The sequence below is a fragment of the Heteronotia binoei genome, chromosome 5 (genome assembly GCF_032191835.1).
Source record: "Heteronotia binoei isolate CCM8104 ecotype False Entrance Well chromosome 5, APGP_CSIRO_Hbin_v1, whole genome shotgun sequence".
NCBI classification, from domain to species: Eukaryota; Metazoa; Chordata; class Lepidosauria; order Squamata; family Gekkonidae; genus Heteronotia; species Heteronotia binoei.
Genome location: NC_083227.1, coordinates 166,615,971 through 166,631,056, shown reverse-complemented (window position 1 = coordinate 166,631,056; position 15,086 = coordinate 166,615,971). Strand labels below are relative to the sequence as shown.

The window sequence follows — 15,086 nt, the reverse complement described above, 5'->3', positions numbered from 1 at the left end:
TCTTTAACTTGTTCATTAATGATTTGGAGTTGGGAGTAAGCAGTGAAGTGGCCAAGTTTGCAGATGACACTAAATTGTTCAGGGTGGTGAGAACCAGAGAGGATTGTGAGGAACTCCAAAGGGATCTGTTGAGGCTGGGTGAGTGGGCGTCAACGTGGCAGATGAGGTTCATTGTGGCCAAGTGCGAAGTAATGCACATTGGGGCCAAGAATCCCAGCTACAAATACATGTTGAAATTGCTGAGCAGTCAGGTTAAAATGGATAAAAGGAAGTACTTCTTCACCCAAAGGGTGATTAACATGTGGAATTCACTGCCATGGGAGGTGGTGGTGGGTACAAGCATAGACAGCTTCAAGAGGGGATTGGATAAAAATATGGAGCAGAGGTCCATCAGTGGCTATTAGCCACAGTATGTATGTGTGTGTGTGTGTGTATATATATATATATATTGGCCACTGTGTGACACAGAGTGTTGGACTGGATGGGCCATTGGCCTGATCCAACATGGCTTCTCTTATGTTCTTATATGGGTGGGGGCTCAGTTGGCTGGGGCAAGAGGGGAAAGTGACCTAGGGATGAATGGCTAAATGTCAGTATGGTTAGTGCGGCCATTTGATCACAGACCACTCCACTAACTATAGTTATCAAACCGGGATGGGATCTGAAACCATGGTCAAAGTTGATTTACTAACCACAAGTAGTCTTAAGTATGGTTTTGTGAGATATAAAAATGTGGAAATTCTGGCTCATGCCTGGCTTGTTCCCAATGCAGGCTGGGATGCCAGCCATGGTTCCGCAGGGGAGGAGAGGGAAAGAAGCAAGGATAATGAAGCCGTCTTTCGAATGGTTGATGGAAACCAGCATTTGAGTCTTCTGTACATCAAATCTTGGGTTCACAAACTAAATATGATTAATAAACCTGGGATTTTTATTACAGCTGCACTGAGAGGCTATTTATCTGGCTATAAATATTGCAGGAGTGACTTTGGGCCACAATCCATATTAAGCCTGTCACTACAGAAAGGGCTATATCATATTTGTATGTACATTTTAGCTATAACCTTTTCATGCTCAGTTTCCCATTAGGATTTATTGGAAATGGAGTCTCTCTTAGGGTTGCCATCCCCAGGCGGGGGGGGGGGGGGCAAGGGATCCCCTGCTTTGGAGGCCCTCCCCCCGCTTCAGGGACATCAGAAAGTGGTGGTGGTGGTGGTGGGGAGACCAATTCCCATAGGGTATAATGGAGAATTGATCCATGGGTATCTGGAATTCTGGGAGGGTTGTTTTTTGAGATAGAGGCACCAACCTTTCAGCATAGCATCCAATGCCTCTCCTCAAAAGACCCTCCAAGTTTCAAAAAGATTGGACCAGGGGGTCCAATTCTATGAGCCACAAAAGAAGGTGCCCCTATTCTTCATTGTTTCCAGTGGAGGGAAGGCTTTTAAAAGGTGTGCGGTCCCTTTAAATGTGATGGCCAGAACTCCCTTTGGAGTTCAATTATGCTTGTCACAACCTTGCTCCTGGCTCCACCCCCAGTATCTCCTGGCTCCACCCCCAAAGTCTTGAATTGGATTTGGCAACCCTAGTCTTTCTTTATATTTCATTGACATAATCCTGGTCGGCGTATATCAAGAAGCCAGTAAAAAGGCTGTCTGTCCAGTAAGGATCATAAAAAAGTCCATTCTGTTCAGAGTAGAAGATCTGCAGCCAGACCTCATCATCTTGTTTTAGAGAAAGAATAGTTGCCCCAGAAGCTACATCGTGGTTACCAGTGTTGGCATCAAATGTTTTTATCCGGTACTGTCCATTGTGCACCAGCCCAATAGCCAAATGCTTATTGGCCAAAGTGATATCATAGGTAAAGTAGTAGATGCCAGGGATACTGCACACAAATTTCCCACTAGAAGCATTGTAATGTCCACCTTCATTCATCAGGATCTTGTCAAACTTGATGGGCAGTCTCTCCCTTGGGTAGCTTTTGGTCACTGCAACGGAGAAGGCTGACTTGGCTTTACTGGCTCCACAGCTGCAGGGTCCTGGCATCCCAGTGTCACCCCGCGCTCCTTTGGGACCTTTCTTTCCTGGTGCTCCATTTTTCCCAGGGCTTCCTTTCAGACCCTTTGGACCACGGAGACCAGCTTTGCCAATGGCTCCAGCTTTTCCTTTTGGTCCCAGTTTGCCTGAGTTTCCTGCTTTACCTTCTGGACCTAAGAGGCAAATCAGATTCAGTGAATCTTCATACCAGTGATTTGAATGCAATGTGTAATCATCAGGACTTTTTTTGTAGCAGGAACTGCTTTGCATATTAGGCCACACATTCGCGATGTAGCCAATCCTCCTGGAGCTTACAGTAGGCCTTGTACTAAAAGCCCTGTAAACTCTTGGAGGATTGGCTACATCAGGGGGTGTGGCCTAATATGCAAAGGAGTTCCTGCTACAAAAAAGCCCTGGTAATCATCATTATCCCTTTAGGGTGTTTCTGGATATCGCTATGATGGAACATCACTGGACATTTCCCTCCCCGCCCCCCCCCCCCCAACATATAGTTTTTATTTTTATATTATCAAGTTACAAAAGTGGAATTATCAATATTTTCTATATCAATAAGAATAACATAAGATAAGAACACAACATAATAAGCAATGTATTACTTTCTAATTTACAGTTTAAGGTTAACAGATTCTCTTTGCAAGACTTAGCTTTAATATCTAGTAGAATGAGAAGGTGATATACTTTTTAGGCAACGTATTTTCTGCTTTCTCATTATTACTTGCATAGCCAAAAAATGGGTACCATTTTTCTACATACTTATTTTCTCTTGTAGCTACTTCTGCTACATGAATTTGTGTTGCTAATTTATCCATAGCTATTACATTCCATGTTTTCTCCCATCATTGCTGCATTGTGGGTATAGATGCTTTCTTTCAATGTTGTGCCAGTGGGGTTTTTGCTGCAATCAGCAACAATGATGCCAATTCTTTTTTGGGGGGTGGGGTCATCAGTTGCTTAGGCCAATAATTTAACAAAATAGATTCTATTGTATTGTGGGGTAAGGTACCATCTCACATAAAGTTTGAAATTTTGAAATTTAATATTCAGTGCATAAATTCTATAGAGAGGTGAGGACCAAATTATTTTCCAGTCTTCTTCTATTGTTATCCCACTGTCTGTTTGCCATGCATTTTGTTGGCTAGTTGCTTTTGGCCAGGTATTTTGATTTACCATGAAGTATATTAATGTAATTAACCCTTTCATTCTTATAGTTTGTTTCTGGGGCTTAGATTCAAATGAAGTTAAAGTTTTATTCATTAGCTCAGCTTGTTTGTTTTTCTGAATGATATAATAAAGTTGATAATACTGGAACCATAGTGAACATATGAAGCTGCCTTATACTGAATCAGACCCTTGGTCCATCAAAGTCAGTATTGTCTTCTCAGACTGGCAGCGGCTCTCCAGGGTCTCAAGCCGAGGTTTTTCACACCTAATTGCCTGGACCCTTTTTGGAGATGCCAGGGATTGAACCTGGGACCTTCTGCTTCCCAGGCAGATGCTCTACCACTGAGCTACCGTCCCTCCCCAATATTTGGAGGGATTTAGAGATTGTATTTTGTTTCTAGTTGGGATTTACTTAGCAAAGCTCCTTGATTAATAACATCTCCAAATTTATATATTTTAGCTTCTCTCCAAGTGCTAAAATCTTTTAATTTTCTTCCAGAGGTGAACCACCAACACTGTCCTAGAAAACTGACGAGTGGAGAAGTCCCCGGAGTCAACAGCATTCTATGCTTGTCCCAAATCTGTAAGGTGTGTGTTAAAAGGGGGTTCCTAACTGTGATAAAATGCCCATCCTTCGCTTGGTTCCAAATAGTTTAATGTAGCAAATCTCCACCTAGTGCAGAGGCGTCTATATTTACCCATGAGGCTTCGATATAAGGTTTAACATATAGAATTATAAATTTTAAATTAGCTGTCTTATAGTAGCTTTCCAGATTGGGTACTCCCAGACCTCCCAATTGTGATGGTCTGGTTAATAAGGAGATTCCAATTCTAGGTGGTTTGGAAGACCATAGAAATTTAGGGAAAAAAGACTGTCTTAGGTGTAAATCTGCTGTAGGAACAGGTACAGGTAAGTTCTGAGACAGATACAGGTATTTTGGAAGTATAAAAGTTTGTAAAAGATCAATCTTCTCTAAAAAGGAGAAGTTCAATTTGACCTACTGATTGAATTTTTGTTTTACTGAATCATCAATAGGTTTACAGTTAGTTAAACATAGTTCTTTTAAGTCTAAAGGAATCAGAATGCCTATGTGGTGTGGCATTTTGGTGACCCATTTAAATGAAAAATTAAGTGCCATTTTAGTGGATTCTTCCATAGGCAGGTATATTGGGTATATTTTTGATTTGGTATAATTAATACTAAAACCTGAAATATTACTTAATGTATTGATTTCTTCCATTAAATATGTTAGAGATTGATATGAGTTTGATAGGTAAAAAGTAGCATTGTCAGCAAAAATACTTCGTTTGTAATTCACCCTATTTATGTTTATACCTGTTATAGAATCATCAGGGCTTTTTTTTGTAGAAAAAGCCCAGCAAGAACTAATTTGCATATTAGGCCACACACCCCTGACAGCAAGCCAGTCGGAACTGTGTTCCTGTGCGTTCCTGCTCAAAAAAAGCCCTGAAAATCATTATTCCTAACTGCATATGCCAATGGCTCTATAGATATTGCAAATAAAGCAGGAGATAATGGGCATCCCTGTTTGGTCCCTCTATATAGTGTTAGCTGTTCTGAGGCCATACCGTTAATCCTAATACGTGCCATTGGTTGTGCATATATTGCAGATATAGAATTTAGAAATAAAGGGCCAAATCCCATGTGTTTTAAAACAGTTTGGTAAGAGATCTCTACCCTGTCGAAGGCCTTTTCAGCATCTACTGCTAAGATTACAGACTCTGTTTTAGATTCTTTCCCGAAATTAATAATATTTAAGGTTTTCCTAATATTGATGACTGGACATTTTTAGTGATGATATCTCTGGTACAGGAAGTACCCAAAAGAACAGGAGCTTTCTGTTGTGTTTTTGAATTATTGTCAGCAGTGGTTTTGCTTCCTGTGCTCATCCTAGATTGCCAGCTCCAGTTTGGGAAATTCCTGGAGACTTGGGGGTGGTACACAGGGACAGCAGAGTTTGAGGAGGGAAGGGAGCTCAAACAGTATGTGATTCCACATCCTGAAGCAGCTATTTTCTCCAGGGGAACTGATCTCTTATAGTCTGGAGAATATTTGTAATTCTGGGAGAACTCCAGGCCTTGCCTCGAGGTTGTTAACCCTAGCTCATCCTGCTAGAAAATCAGAATACATTGACATTCTGTACACACCCTTTAAGAAGACAAAGAATGTTTACACTAGGATTAGGAGGAATACTGATTTGGAGGAAAGTGCCACTGCTACAAAATGGATCTGAGGAATCCAACCCAATAAATTCCCAATAAAAGCCACAACTAAAAATAAGCAATTAAAATTACAATGACGCAAATAACCTTCTGGAGCCATTTTTCCTCCTTATCCAAAGAAATACCTAAAACAGTTTTGTTTATTTGCCATGGGGGAGAAAGGAAGCCAGGTAGACTTCTCTGGGAAAGGTATGCTAATATGTAAAAGCAATTGCTTACCACCTGTCAGTTTGGATAGTAAAGGTACTTGGAACAGGACTTCCAATGATTATTTTAGTAGATGGATGGTGGAGGTGGGTTCATCATAATTTGGTGGTTTAGGTGCTTCTCTCTCTCGGTCCCCTATTTCATTTCTTCATTTGCCTGGTGTGGATTTCCCGGCAGTTTGTAAATTTTTGTTGTGACAGAAAGAGATTAAAAGGGAGCAGTTGCTTACCTGCTTCTCCAACCTCTCCTTTCTCCCCATCCTTTCCATCCTGTCCATCTCTGCCTGGGAAGCCCATCCTTCCCATAGTCCCAGGAGAACCTGGAGAGCCTGGAGGGCCTGGAGGACCTTGTGGTCCTGGCAAGCTGCAGACAAGCTGCCGGGAGCTCTTCTGGCTTTCTGCTTTCACAAAGCTACTGAGAAGATGATTAGCAATGCAAGGCACTGTCCAGACAAACAGAACCAGGAAGATCATGATGGAGCCTGTAAAGAAAAAAAGAGGCTGTTATAACAGCAAGCAGATATGCGACTTTTCAGTTCACAGAACGTGAAAATAATAGAACTGACTTCTCTATCTAAACTAATTTTCTCCAAGGTTCTCAGGGTAGCACATGACTCCCCTTTCCCCAGCTTGGGCTAGTTTTAACAAAGGACTGAGTAGAGGCTTTAGAAAACAGTCAGAGTCCAGTAACACCTTAAAGACCAACAACATTTGTGGCAAGGTATGAGTAAACTGTTTTATCTGCCATGGGAAAGAAAGGAGAAAGGAAGCCAGGTAGACTTCTCTGGGAAAGGCATGCTAATGTGTAGACGCTCCTGCTTACCACATGTCTCAGTTTGGAGAGTAGAGGACTTCCAATGATTATTTTAGTAGATGGATGTTTGTGGAGGGTCAGTGAAGGTCAGTGACTCCTGAAAGCTCATATGTTGCCAGAAATTTTGTTAGACTTCAAGGTGCTACAGGACTCTTGCTCTTTTCTACTGCTGCAGACTAACATGGCTACCCATCTTGAGTAGAGGCTTAACTGAGTTATGTTGGGCAGTGGAGGAGGTGTGGCCAAATTGAGAGGCTCCCTTATTGTCCTGCACATCTGAGCCTTTTCTTATGGGCAAAGGGTATGGGACAGCTTTGGACTCTGAATAGTGCTTGAATTCATGTTTCCATAAAGCTTTCAGGCAGGTGGGTTACTCTCTGCTGGGAGTGCCCTGGGGTAACCTCTGCCCACCTTCAGGCCTCCAGGGAGCCATATTAGAGAGTAGGGTTGCAAGCTCCAGGGAGTGGAACCTGAGAACGGTGGGGTTTTGGGAGGGGAATGTCACAGTCCACTTCCAAACCAGCCATTTTCTCCAGGCGAACTGATGGAATGAGGTACAGAATCAGGTTTCAGTTGGAACACCAAGGCACTCAGTATATGTAATAGGCACTGTGGAGAAATGCCATCTTAGTTAATGGTGGTGCTTGGTTGGGAGGGAACATGAAACTGCTAGGCAGGCTTTGTGGCCTAGCCTTCCCTTCACTCCCTCCTCCCTTCTGGAGTTAAACCATCAACTCTAGGGGGAAAGCCTCCTAGAGGGGCAGGAAGTTCTTTTTTTTTTATTCGAGTGAGGCAGGAAAAGGTCAGTTCTCGGCTGGCCCTCAAGGAAAGAGGTTGTCAGTCTGTGGGCTCCTGACTGTGGGAGAGGCCTTCTCAAGAGGGAGAGGAAGAGTGGACTCCAGGCAGTCAGACCGAGGAAGTCATCCACAAGGCCGGGCAAGTTTAGACCAGTGATGGGAGGATGCATTTAAATCCACCTTTTATTTGCCCTTCTGGTTGCTGTTCGGGTGCTGTGCTAAACTTTTACATGCAACTGCTTTTTTTTTCTTTTCTTTTTCTCTTCTAATTAAATATTTTTACTGTTTTGAATGCTGGCAGTCAAACTCTGTACCACATAGATCCCCAACCGCTTAGACCATGCTGCTTTATGAAGGGGGCCCCGGGGAAGGGGGAAGGCATGCAGTTGGATAAGGTGCCAATCCTCCATGGGTTCCCCGAAGAAGTGCTGTGGTCTCTGTGATACCCAAGTACGGGGTGGCAGAGGACCTTGAGGCCTGGCCTCAGAGCTGGAGAGGGGGATTGGGAGTCCTGTTCCTCTCAATCCGAACCCCTAGACGGAGCAGGTGGTGGCAGCGAGCCCAAGTGGCCGGAAGAGAAATAGCTCCCTCCAAAAAGGGGAACGGGGTCTGGTAGGCAAACCAGGGCCGTTCTGTCACAGGCACATATAGTAGACTTGCTTCTTTTAGGGCGAGAGGCATTCCAATCCATGCCTTTAATACTGGCCTACTAGGCAGAAATCAACTAGTGCAGCTTTTCCTCTCATTGCATTTCCATCATGGGATATAAGGCTTAAAAAATCCTGCCCATTATGCTGCTTCAAAACAAGCTTTTCTGCCCTTCATTTTTGTACTCTCTTCCATGGGAATTTGAAATATCAGGACTTGGGAAGTTCATATCTGGAAATAAAGCTTAGAGTTTGGAATGGTGTACACACTATATTTCATATTTGCATGCTTTCAAAATTTTTTAATACGTGCTTTGAGCTGTAGTGAAGGGAGGAGAGGAAATTCAAGTCATATAACATTTTTTTTAAAAAGTTGCCATCAGTTCCCAAGCCTGCCGTCAGATCTGGGGAAACGGAACTCATGGAACGAAGTATGTGTGGTGGATGGATTGGGGATAAAATAAAAGCAGTCACTGTGTCATTTGCAGTGAGATTTCAGAACACTAATTGGAGAAATGTGTTATAAATTATTGCTATTCAAAGCGCTCCAACCATTTGGGAATGCACATGGAATGTACATTTGGGAAGAACATGGAAAAGGAAAAGAGAGATTGCAGATTATAGCCTATTTTTTTGTCCCCTCTTTTGTGTTCATATTGAATGACTGCTGTGCAAATTAGGACCCTGGGTACCAAATTCCCAAACTGGAGATGGTTCAATATCCATTTCTGCCATAAAACTAAATGAGGGAAAGCTGGGTTCTAATCTGTCATTCCCCCCTGCCCCCCCCCCCCCCGCCCACGACACAAGGCTTTGCTTCAGCCAAGGCTTCCAAATGGGCCTCAGCCCCCAAATCTGTTTCAAATATTAGAGCAGAAAGCTGTAAATAAGAACAAAATTCCACTGTGCGGGTGCAAAGTATCTATCTCCCCCCCCCCCCTCACTGATTAGTAACTACAGCCAGGCCTCACAGATTCATGACCAGGATGCCTGGGTCAGAGGATATGAATTCCAGACCAACTCCTCTTTTAAGTGTTGTAGGCAGAATAAATTAACTCCAGATCTATTTCTGCTGCAGCATCTTCCCACATTTACAGCTTCCTCGTTTACAACAAACAGCATAATAATGCAATGATTCCCCTGGCTATAGTACCATCTGCTCTTCCCCAACAGAGTTTTCTTTCCTAAACTGGTTAAGCAAAAGAATGAGACTTCATCCAGGAGAAGGGCTGCTGAAAGCCATCAAGGGCCTCTGGACAAAGACCCCACAGGTTGAAGGGGGGGGGGGGAAACCCATAGGAATAATTTGCCAGGAGGATCCTTGTGCTCTCAAATGACTACAGACTCTATATTTTTGTCTGACTAGTTCAATTCTCTAGGCAGTCCTGTCCGGTACTGAAGAAGAATTGCAGAGTTATACCCCACCCTTCTCTCTGAATCAGAAACTCAGAGCAGTTTATAATCTCCTTTATCTCCCCCTCCCCCACAACAGACACCCTGTGAGGTGGGTGGGGCTGAGAGGGCTCTTACAGCAGCTGCCCTTTCAAGGACAGCTACCTCAAAGTAGCTGTTTTACTGCAAGGGAACTTCAAGAACAGAATGGAGAGAGAAACTGCTGAATTACAAATCGTTATGAAACTTGGAACAAAAACCTCCCCAGGACTGAACAGGGATATTGGTTTTTTTATCTCATTACAGATGCTAAACCCACTCTCAGAACTTCAAGAACAGAATGGAGAGGGGAACTGCTGAATTGCAAACTATTATGAAACTTGGAGCAAACACCTCCCCAGGACTGAACAGAGAGGTTGTTGTTGTTTTTTTTATCTCATTACATATGCTAAACCCACTTTCACCAAGTATGGCGATATATCCACAGTATTCCAATGTATTTTTCTTTTGGGATAGTGTATCAGAATAATACTTTTGTACTGACATACTCAAACAAGGGATATTGGCTGTTTATCTCATTACATATACTAAACCCATCTTCCACTATATTTTAATGTATTTTTCCTTATGGCAAACTAAAATGATGTATATATTTATGTTACATGTTAAAAGTTAAATTAGTTGGACAGGAAAAACTTCTGGGAAAGAAATGCCTTCTTTTTGACCCAGGTTTATTAGCAATGGAATAATTAATAGGCATTCTCACATTCTGACGTTACGGTTTTATGGTTTCCCACCCTAATGCAACCCAGATCAAAGGTTTTCTGAATTTGTTAATTTTACTATTCTGCTATTGGATTTTAACTTTGTGTCACTTGGCATTCCAAACCCCACCAGCTATGCTTATTGTACTCTGCTTACTGTACCTCATTCCTTGTCTGAAGTAGTGTGCATACACACAAAAGCTTATGTTCTGAATAAAACAACGTTGGTCTTAAAGGTGAAATTGACTCCTATTTTGTTCTACTACTTCCGACCAACACGGCTGCCTATTTGGATCGAACGACAACTCCTATGGCTGACTCAAGGCCATGCCAGCAGCTGCAAGTGGAGGAGTGGGGAATCAAACCTGGTTCTCCCAGATAAGAGTCTGCACACTTAACCACTACACCAACACTGGCTCTATTGCTTATGGCATCTTCTCATTGGTCTTGTAACACTAAAATAATTAATGGATGATTAATCCGCAGACTGCTGATTCAAACACTCACACTTTTTCCTGTACTGGAGGACTGAGCATGCACCCTCTCCCCCCACCACCCAGGGTTACCAACCTCAAGGTGGGTGCTAGGGATGACAGTTTCCAGGTGGGACCTGGGGACCCCCAGAATTACAGCAGGGCTTGTTGGTAGACCAAGAGAGTCAGCTACAACATATGAAACAAACCAACCAGATCAAGAGTGATGATACTGGAGGGAAAACAAGAAGTGTATTTGTTGAAAGGGAGGAAAGGAAAGCAACATAAAAATGAACAGCCCCATTCTTTTGTGAGCAGGAACTGTATAACTGGATTTCTGGTAAGCAAACTGAAACGACTTGAAAGTTCCTGTTTAGTGGAGTGGTTAAATGAAAAAGGCATGAATTCGTTTGCATGCCAAGATATCCCTTTCCGTGACCCCAGGGTGGAAGTCATGGGCGCCTCTCTTTGTAGGGTTGTTATTGGGCAAAGTAATTAAACATGAAGTTCCTGCAAAGATCCAACCGGAAGTGAAACTCCCATTTAAAAATAGTTATTGGAACCACACTTCTGTCTATGCAGGGAAAATCCACGAAGTTAGCAGTGTATATATGAAGGGCTGTTCAGATAAGATTGCTCCTAAACTTCTGGAATCTCCCCCCAGCTAAACTGATGGTTGCCCCCAGTAAAATAACGGCTCAACCAGTGGATAAGCTAGATGCAGCCACGCGCCCCTTGCTTTAAACCAGCTAAGTTGCTAACAACAATCTGCAGCCTTCAAGAATGTGAAGGAAATCGTCGTCTGGTGGAATTCGGCATGAGACTAGTACAGAGCGATCTCTGGAATAAACTTGACCTCTTGTCCCTTGATCCAGTTCGACAACTTCAAACACAACTGCAGAATTTCCATTGCCGCTCAGCCTGTGGTGATTCCCTGGGCTGCTCTGATTAAAGCTTCCTCTGTGTTGCATCAGCAGCAAGAGAAAAGCCTTTGCAGGGTTTTCCACAGGCAGCTCTCTTAAACTGAACTCAGCATTGCCTCCCCATGTTAGCTTTGCTATGGTCTCACTGAACGTTTCTATACAAGTTTTAAGTACTTGAAGATTGCACATTTGTTTAGGAATAAGACCCAGTGAACATACTGGAAGTAACTTCCAAGTAAATACGCTAAGAATCATGGCTATAAACCTTACTTGGAGACAGAGTAAAAGAAAGAATGTACTACTCACAAGCACAGATCCCCTAAATAGGATCCTGGGAGCCAGTATGATAGTAGCTGAATCTCAAACATATGTTTCCCTGGAGGGCATTGTCCTTGTCCAGTAGAGAGCAATTCCTAGCTACAAAGCTCTTCCTTTAAGCAGGCTTGAAACGGTGCATTCTGGAAGGTCTCAATAGTTTGTGAAAGTGGGTCCTTTCATTTGACTTCTCTGTTTCTTGCAGCAGCTTCAGATTTTGGCTCAGCTATGCCAGAGGCATATTTTGATTATTGTGTAATGTGTTTGAGCTTCTGCCTTCATGTCACGTGAGATAGGGAAGAAAACTTCACGCACATGTGGCTGAATGCTTGAAAAGCTCGATACTTGAAAAATGCTCTCCCCTCGGTTGAGCTCAAAGGCTTAAAAAAGGGATTAGGCATTATTTAGCATCTGCCACAGAGCGTGCTGGCCTGCTGTTAGCTTTATGGCTGACTAGTGTCCTGAGGGTTGAATTTGGCCCCCGGGCAACCCTGACAGATGTGGTGTAGAGTTTGCTTACAGGGTGTGGTGTAGAGTTTGCTTACAGTTCTAATCCCAAGGAAAGGGAAAATATTTTCTAGTTAAACTGTTCTATACTTCCCTTAATTTTTAGATACAACGTCCCAGCTATACCTTGGTACATATGCTCCATCACTGTAAAGTGATGCTGAATGCAAATGAGGCAAGATGGAAACTATATCCAGATGCAAGTCAACCAGAGTCTGCTCTCTCCATGGCACAAGACTTGCCAGGAAGCCATAAGGCATAGCCTTGATCCCACCCCCCCCCTTACCTACCACTCTGCCAGGTACAGAACCAGTCAGCATAACTCAGGTAGCAAATGCAATGCATGTCAAGCATATGGTTTATACTCAGTATTAAGTTGAGAGTTTGGGTCTGTTCCTTAGAATTCTTTTCTGCATAATTGCATATCAAAGTTAAGTAGTCCCCCTTTATTATCACCTCCCTTTTCCCTTTCTCACCTTTGAATAGCAGATGTAGGAATGTAATGCTTCGATAATAGGCGCCTCCTGGAAAGGTTTCCATGCAGTAACTATCAACTGTAACAGGAATGCATGAGACCGAAGGAAGTTGTAACCACAGAGATAGCAAGGTGCATATTTGTAGCAATTCACACGTCCTTGTTACGTCTGTTAACTATCTATTCTATGCGCTTTGATGTAACCCTTAAAGCTTCACACCATACAGTACTTTGTATCACTTTCAAGGTGTTCCACCTTGAAGCAACAATGGATTATCAATAAACTGAGACTTTGTATTAAACAAGTACTTGGTTATCTGAAACTTCCATGCTTGACAATGCAGGCAATTTCATTGCTGGATATGCACCTAAGCAGCATTTCTGTCTACACATGCTTTTGTAAAAGTCAGGAATCCATTCCCAGACTAGACAGGTACCTTGATATCTGGGAAGTTATACAATTTGTATCCTGCTGCATTGACTTTGACTCCACCCTGCATTTTTATAGTGGGAAGATTAGAGAACATGTAAAGATGTTATGTGGTGATCGGTTCCAAAAGCAATGTTGCTGGGGTCGGTTTTATTTGGGAGACCAAGCAAGCACTGGAGACTTATGGTGTTGCTTTATTTATAAACATACAGGTAAAAGCATAGTGGGAAGATTAGAGAACATGTAAAGATGTTATGTGGTGATCGGTTCCAAAAGCAATGTTGCTGGGGTCGGTTTTATTTGGGAGACCAAGCAAGCACTGGAGACTTATGGTGTTGCTTTATTTATAAACATACAGGTAAAAGCATAGCTGGGGTCAAAGTCACTCCTACAGTGTAATGGATCTACCATCCCACGGCATGGTGTTTCATCCAAGTAACTACTTCTCTCTACCAAGTCGCCGCTTCTCTCTAAATACCTCTCACACTCACCTCTCTTCCTGCCTTTCAGATCACTTCCGCAGGGCCACCTTCTCTGCCATCTCGCAATAGTCGTGTCTCCACATAGAGAAAATATCCTGTCATTAAGGATCATTAACAATCCTTTGTCAGACTCTGGCCCCCTTAGGCCAAATACATTCACACTGATGACAATATATTCCTGGAGGAGGGAGTGGTGCCTGAGACAGGTAAATTGATCTAAGCTTTGACCTAAAGACTGTTAGTGATCCTGCATACTGGTACAGCCATGTTGGTCTGAAACAGAACAAAGTTGGAACCCAGCGACACCTTTAAGACCAACGAAGTTTTTTGTTGGTGATTACCCTCTTTTCCCATGTTTTTGTAACTGGTATGGTTGGGTTCTGGTGAATCTTCCCAGCTAACCTTAGAGTTGGCCAGTACTACTCCAGAGGCTGATTGCTGCTCTTTGTAGAAATGAGTATGTGCATGTTGAATGACAGCTTATTCTGCATGCTCCTGGATACGAACCAACAGGGGCTTGTTTGCACTTTCAAATCCATTAAAAAGTCATGCCAAAGCTCCATTAACCTACTGGCTGTAGTAAATAAACCTCAATTTATGCATAATCCCTGGTCAGTTTGCTTCTTGCCTCCTTCCTGGCCACATAGTCACCTTCCAGGATGCTATCTCAAATGACCCTCTATTGCCAAGCTGCTTCCAAAGTGTCACTATACACACTTAATTGAGGGCTCAATACTCATGCATCCCAGAACTCAATCAGATATACACTGGGTGAACTCAGACAGCCCCCTTTCACTCCGTGCTCCAAGAGATGGCACTTCTGGTTTACTTCCTACACTCCTGTTGCCTGCAGAAACAGCAATGGGAGAAGGGCTTTGCTGCCATTTCCACTAGTGAAAGGAAACTGAAAAGTTCTTCTCCCTTCTTGCGTGCTGAGCAAATGAGTGCTGTTTAAGGTGAGATTCCCTGATGTACGGCTGTGAGTCTGGTTACACATTCATGACCCAACACGTCAGATGTATTTCGTATCTGAGCTCTTAGTATGGTCAGCCACAGTAAGCTGGGGGGGGGGGGGGGAGCTAGAAAGAAGTGGTTTCATAGGTTTTTGGTTTTCTGTCAACCTGCCCTCTTCTCTCAAATTCTAGCTTTTCTCCCAGAACCCATAAATCACTTGCGTAGTACCAGCTATATTTGTTACCGGAATACTGTACATTCTATGCTGGTCCGTGTTTGTTAAACATCCCTAGAGAGAATGGATTACGAACAATTTTTTATTAGTAGAACAGTATTGCAAGTTTAGACTATATTTGGCTGGGCAGCAGATTCTGGCTGCTCCATTTAGATCTAAAACTTCGTATGTCAGGCAGCCCAAGGAAATAGACCAAGATGGGTAGCTGTGTT

At 43.0% G+C, this 15,086-nt stretch overlaps 1 protein-coding gene across 1 annotated transcript; it reads right to left on the bottom strand.

Moving 5' to 3' along the window:
* Positions 1 to 1,590: 1,590 nt before the first annotated feature.
* C1QTNF2 (C1q and TNF related 2) lies at positions 1,591 to 12,011 on the bottom strand. Its single transcript, XM_060238345.1, has 3 exons — positions 11,783 to 12,011; positions 5,897 to 6,148; positions 1,591 to 2,207 (listed from the first exon to the last, which is right to left on the bottom strand). Exons 2-3 carry the CDS (start codon positions 6,138 to 6,140, stop codon positions 1,594 to 1,596), a joined length of 858 nt encoding a protein of 285 aa, XP_060094328.1. The 5' UTR covers positions 6,141 to 6,148; positions 11,783 to 12,011; the 3' UTR covers positions 1,591 to 1,593.
* Between the last annotated feature and the right edge of the window lie 3,075 nt (positions 12,012 to 15,086).

Bases quoted from the DNA above. Each gene is read 5' to 3' on its own strand.
- C1QTNF2 (XM_060238345.1), bottom strand. From the start codon at position 6,140: ATGATCTTCCTGGTTCTGTTTGTCTGGACAGTGCCTTGCATTGCTAAT. The intron at 2,208-5,896 runs GTAAGCAACTGC...TTTGCCTCTTAG, and splicing joins AGGAGAGGTTGGAGAAGCAG to GTCCAGAAGGTAAAGCAGGA.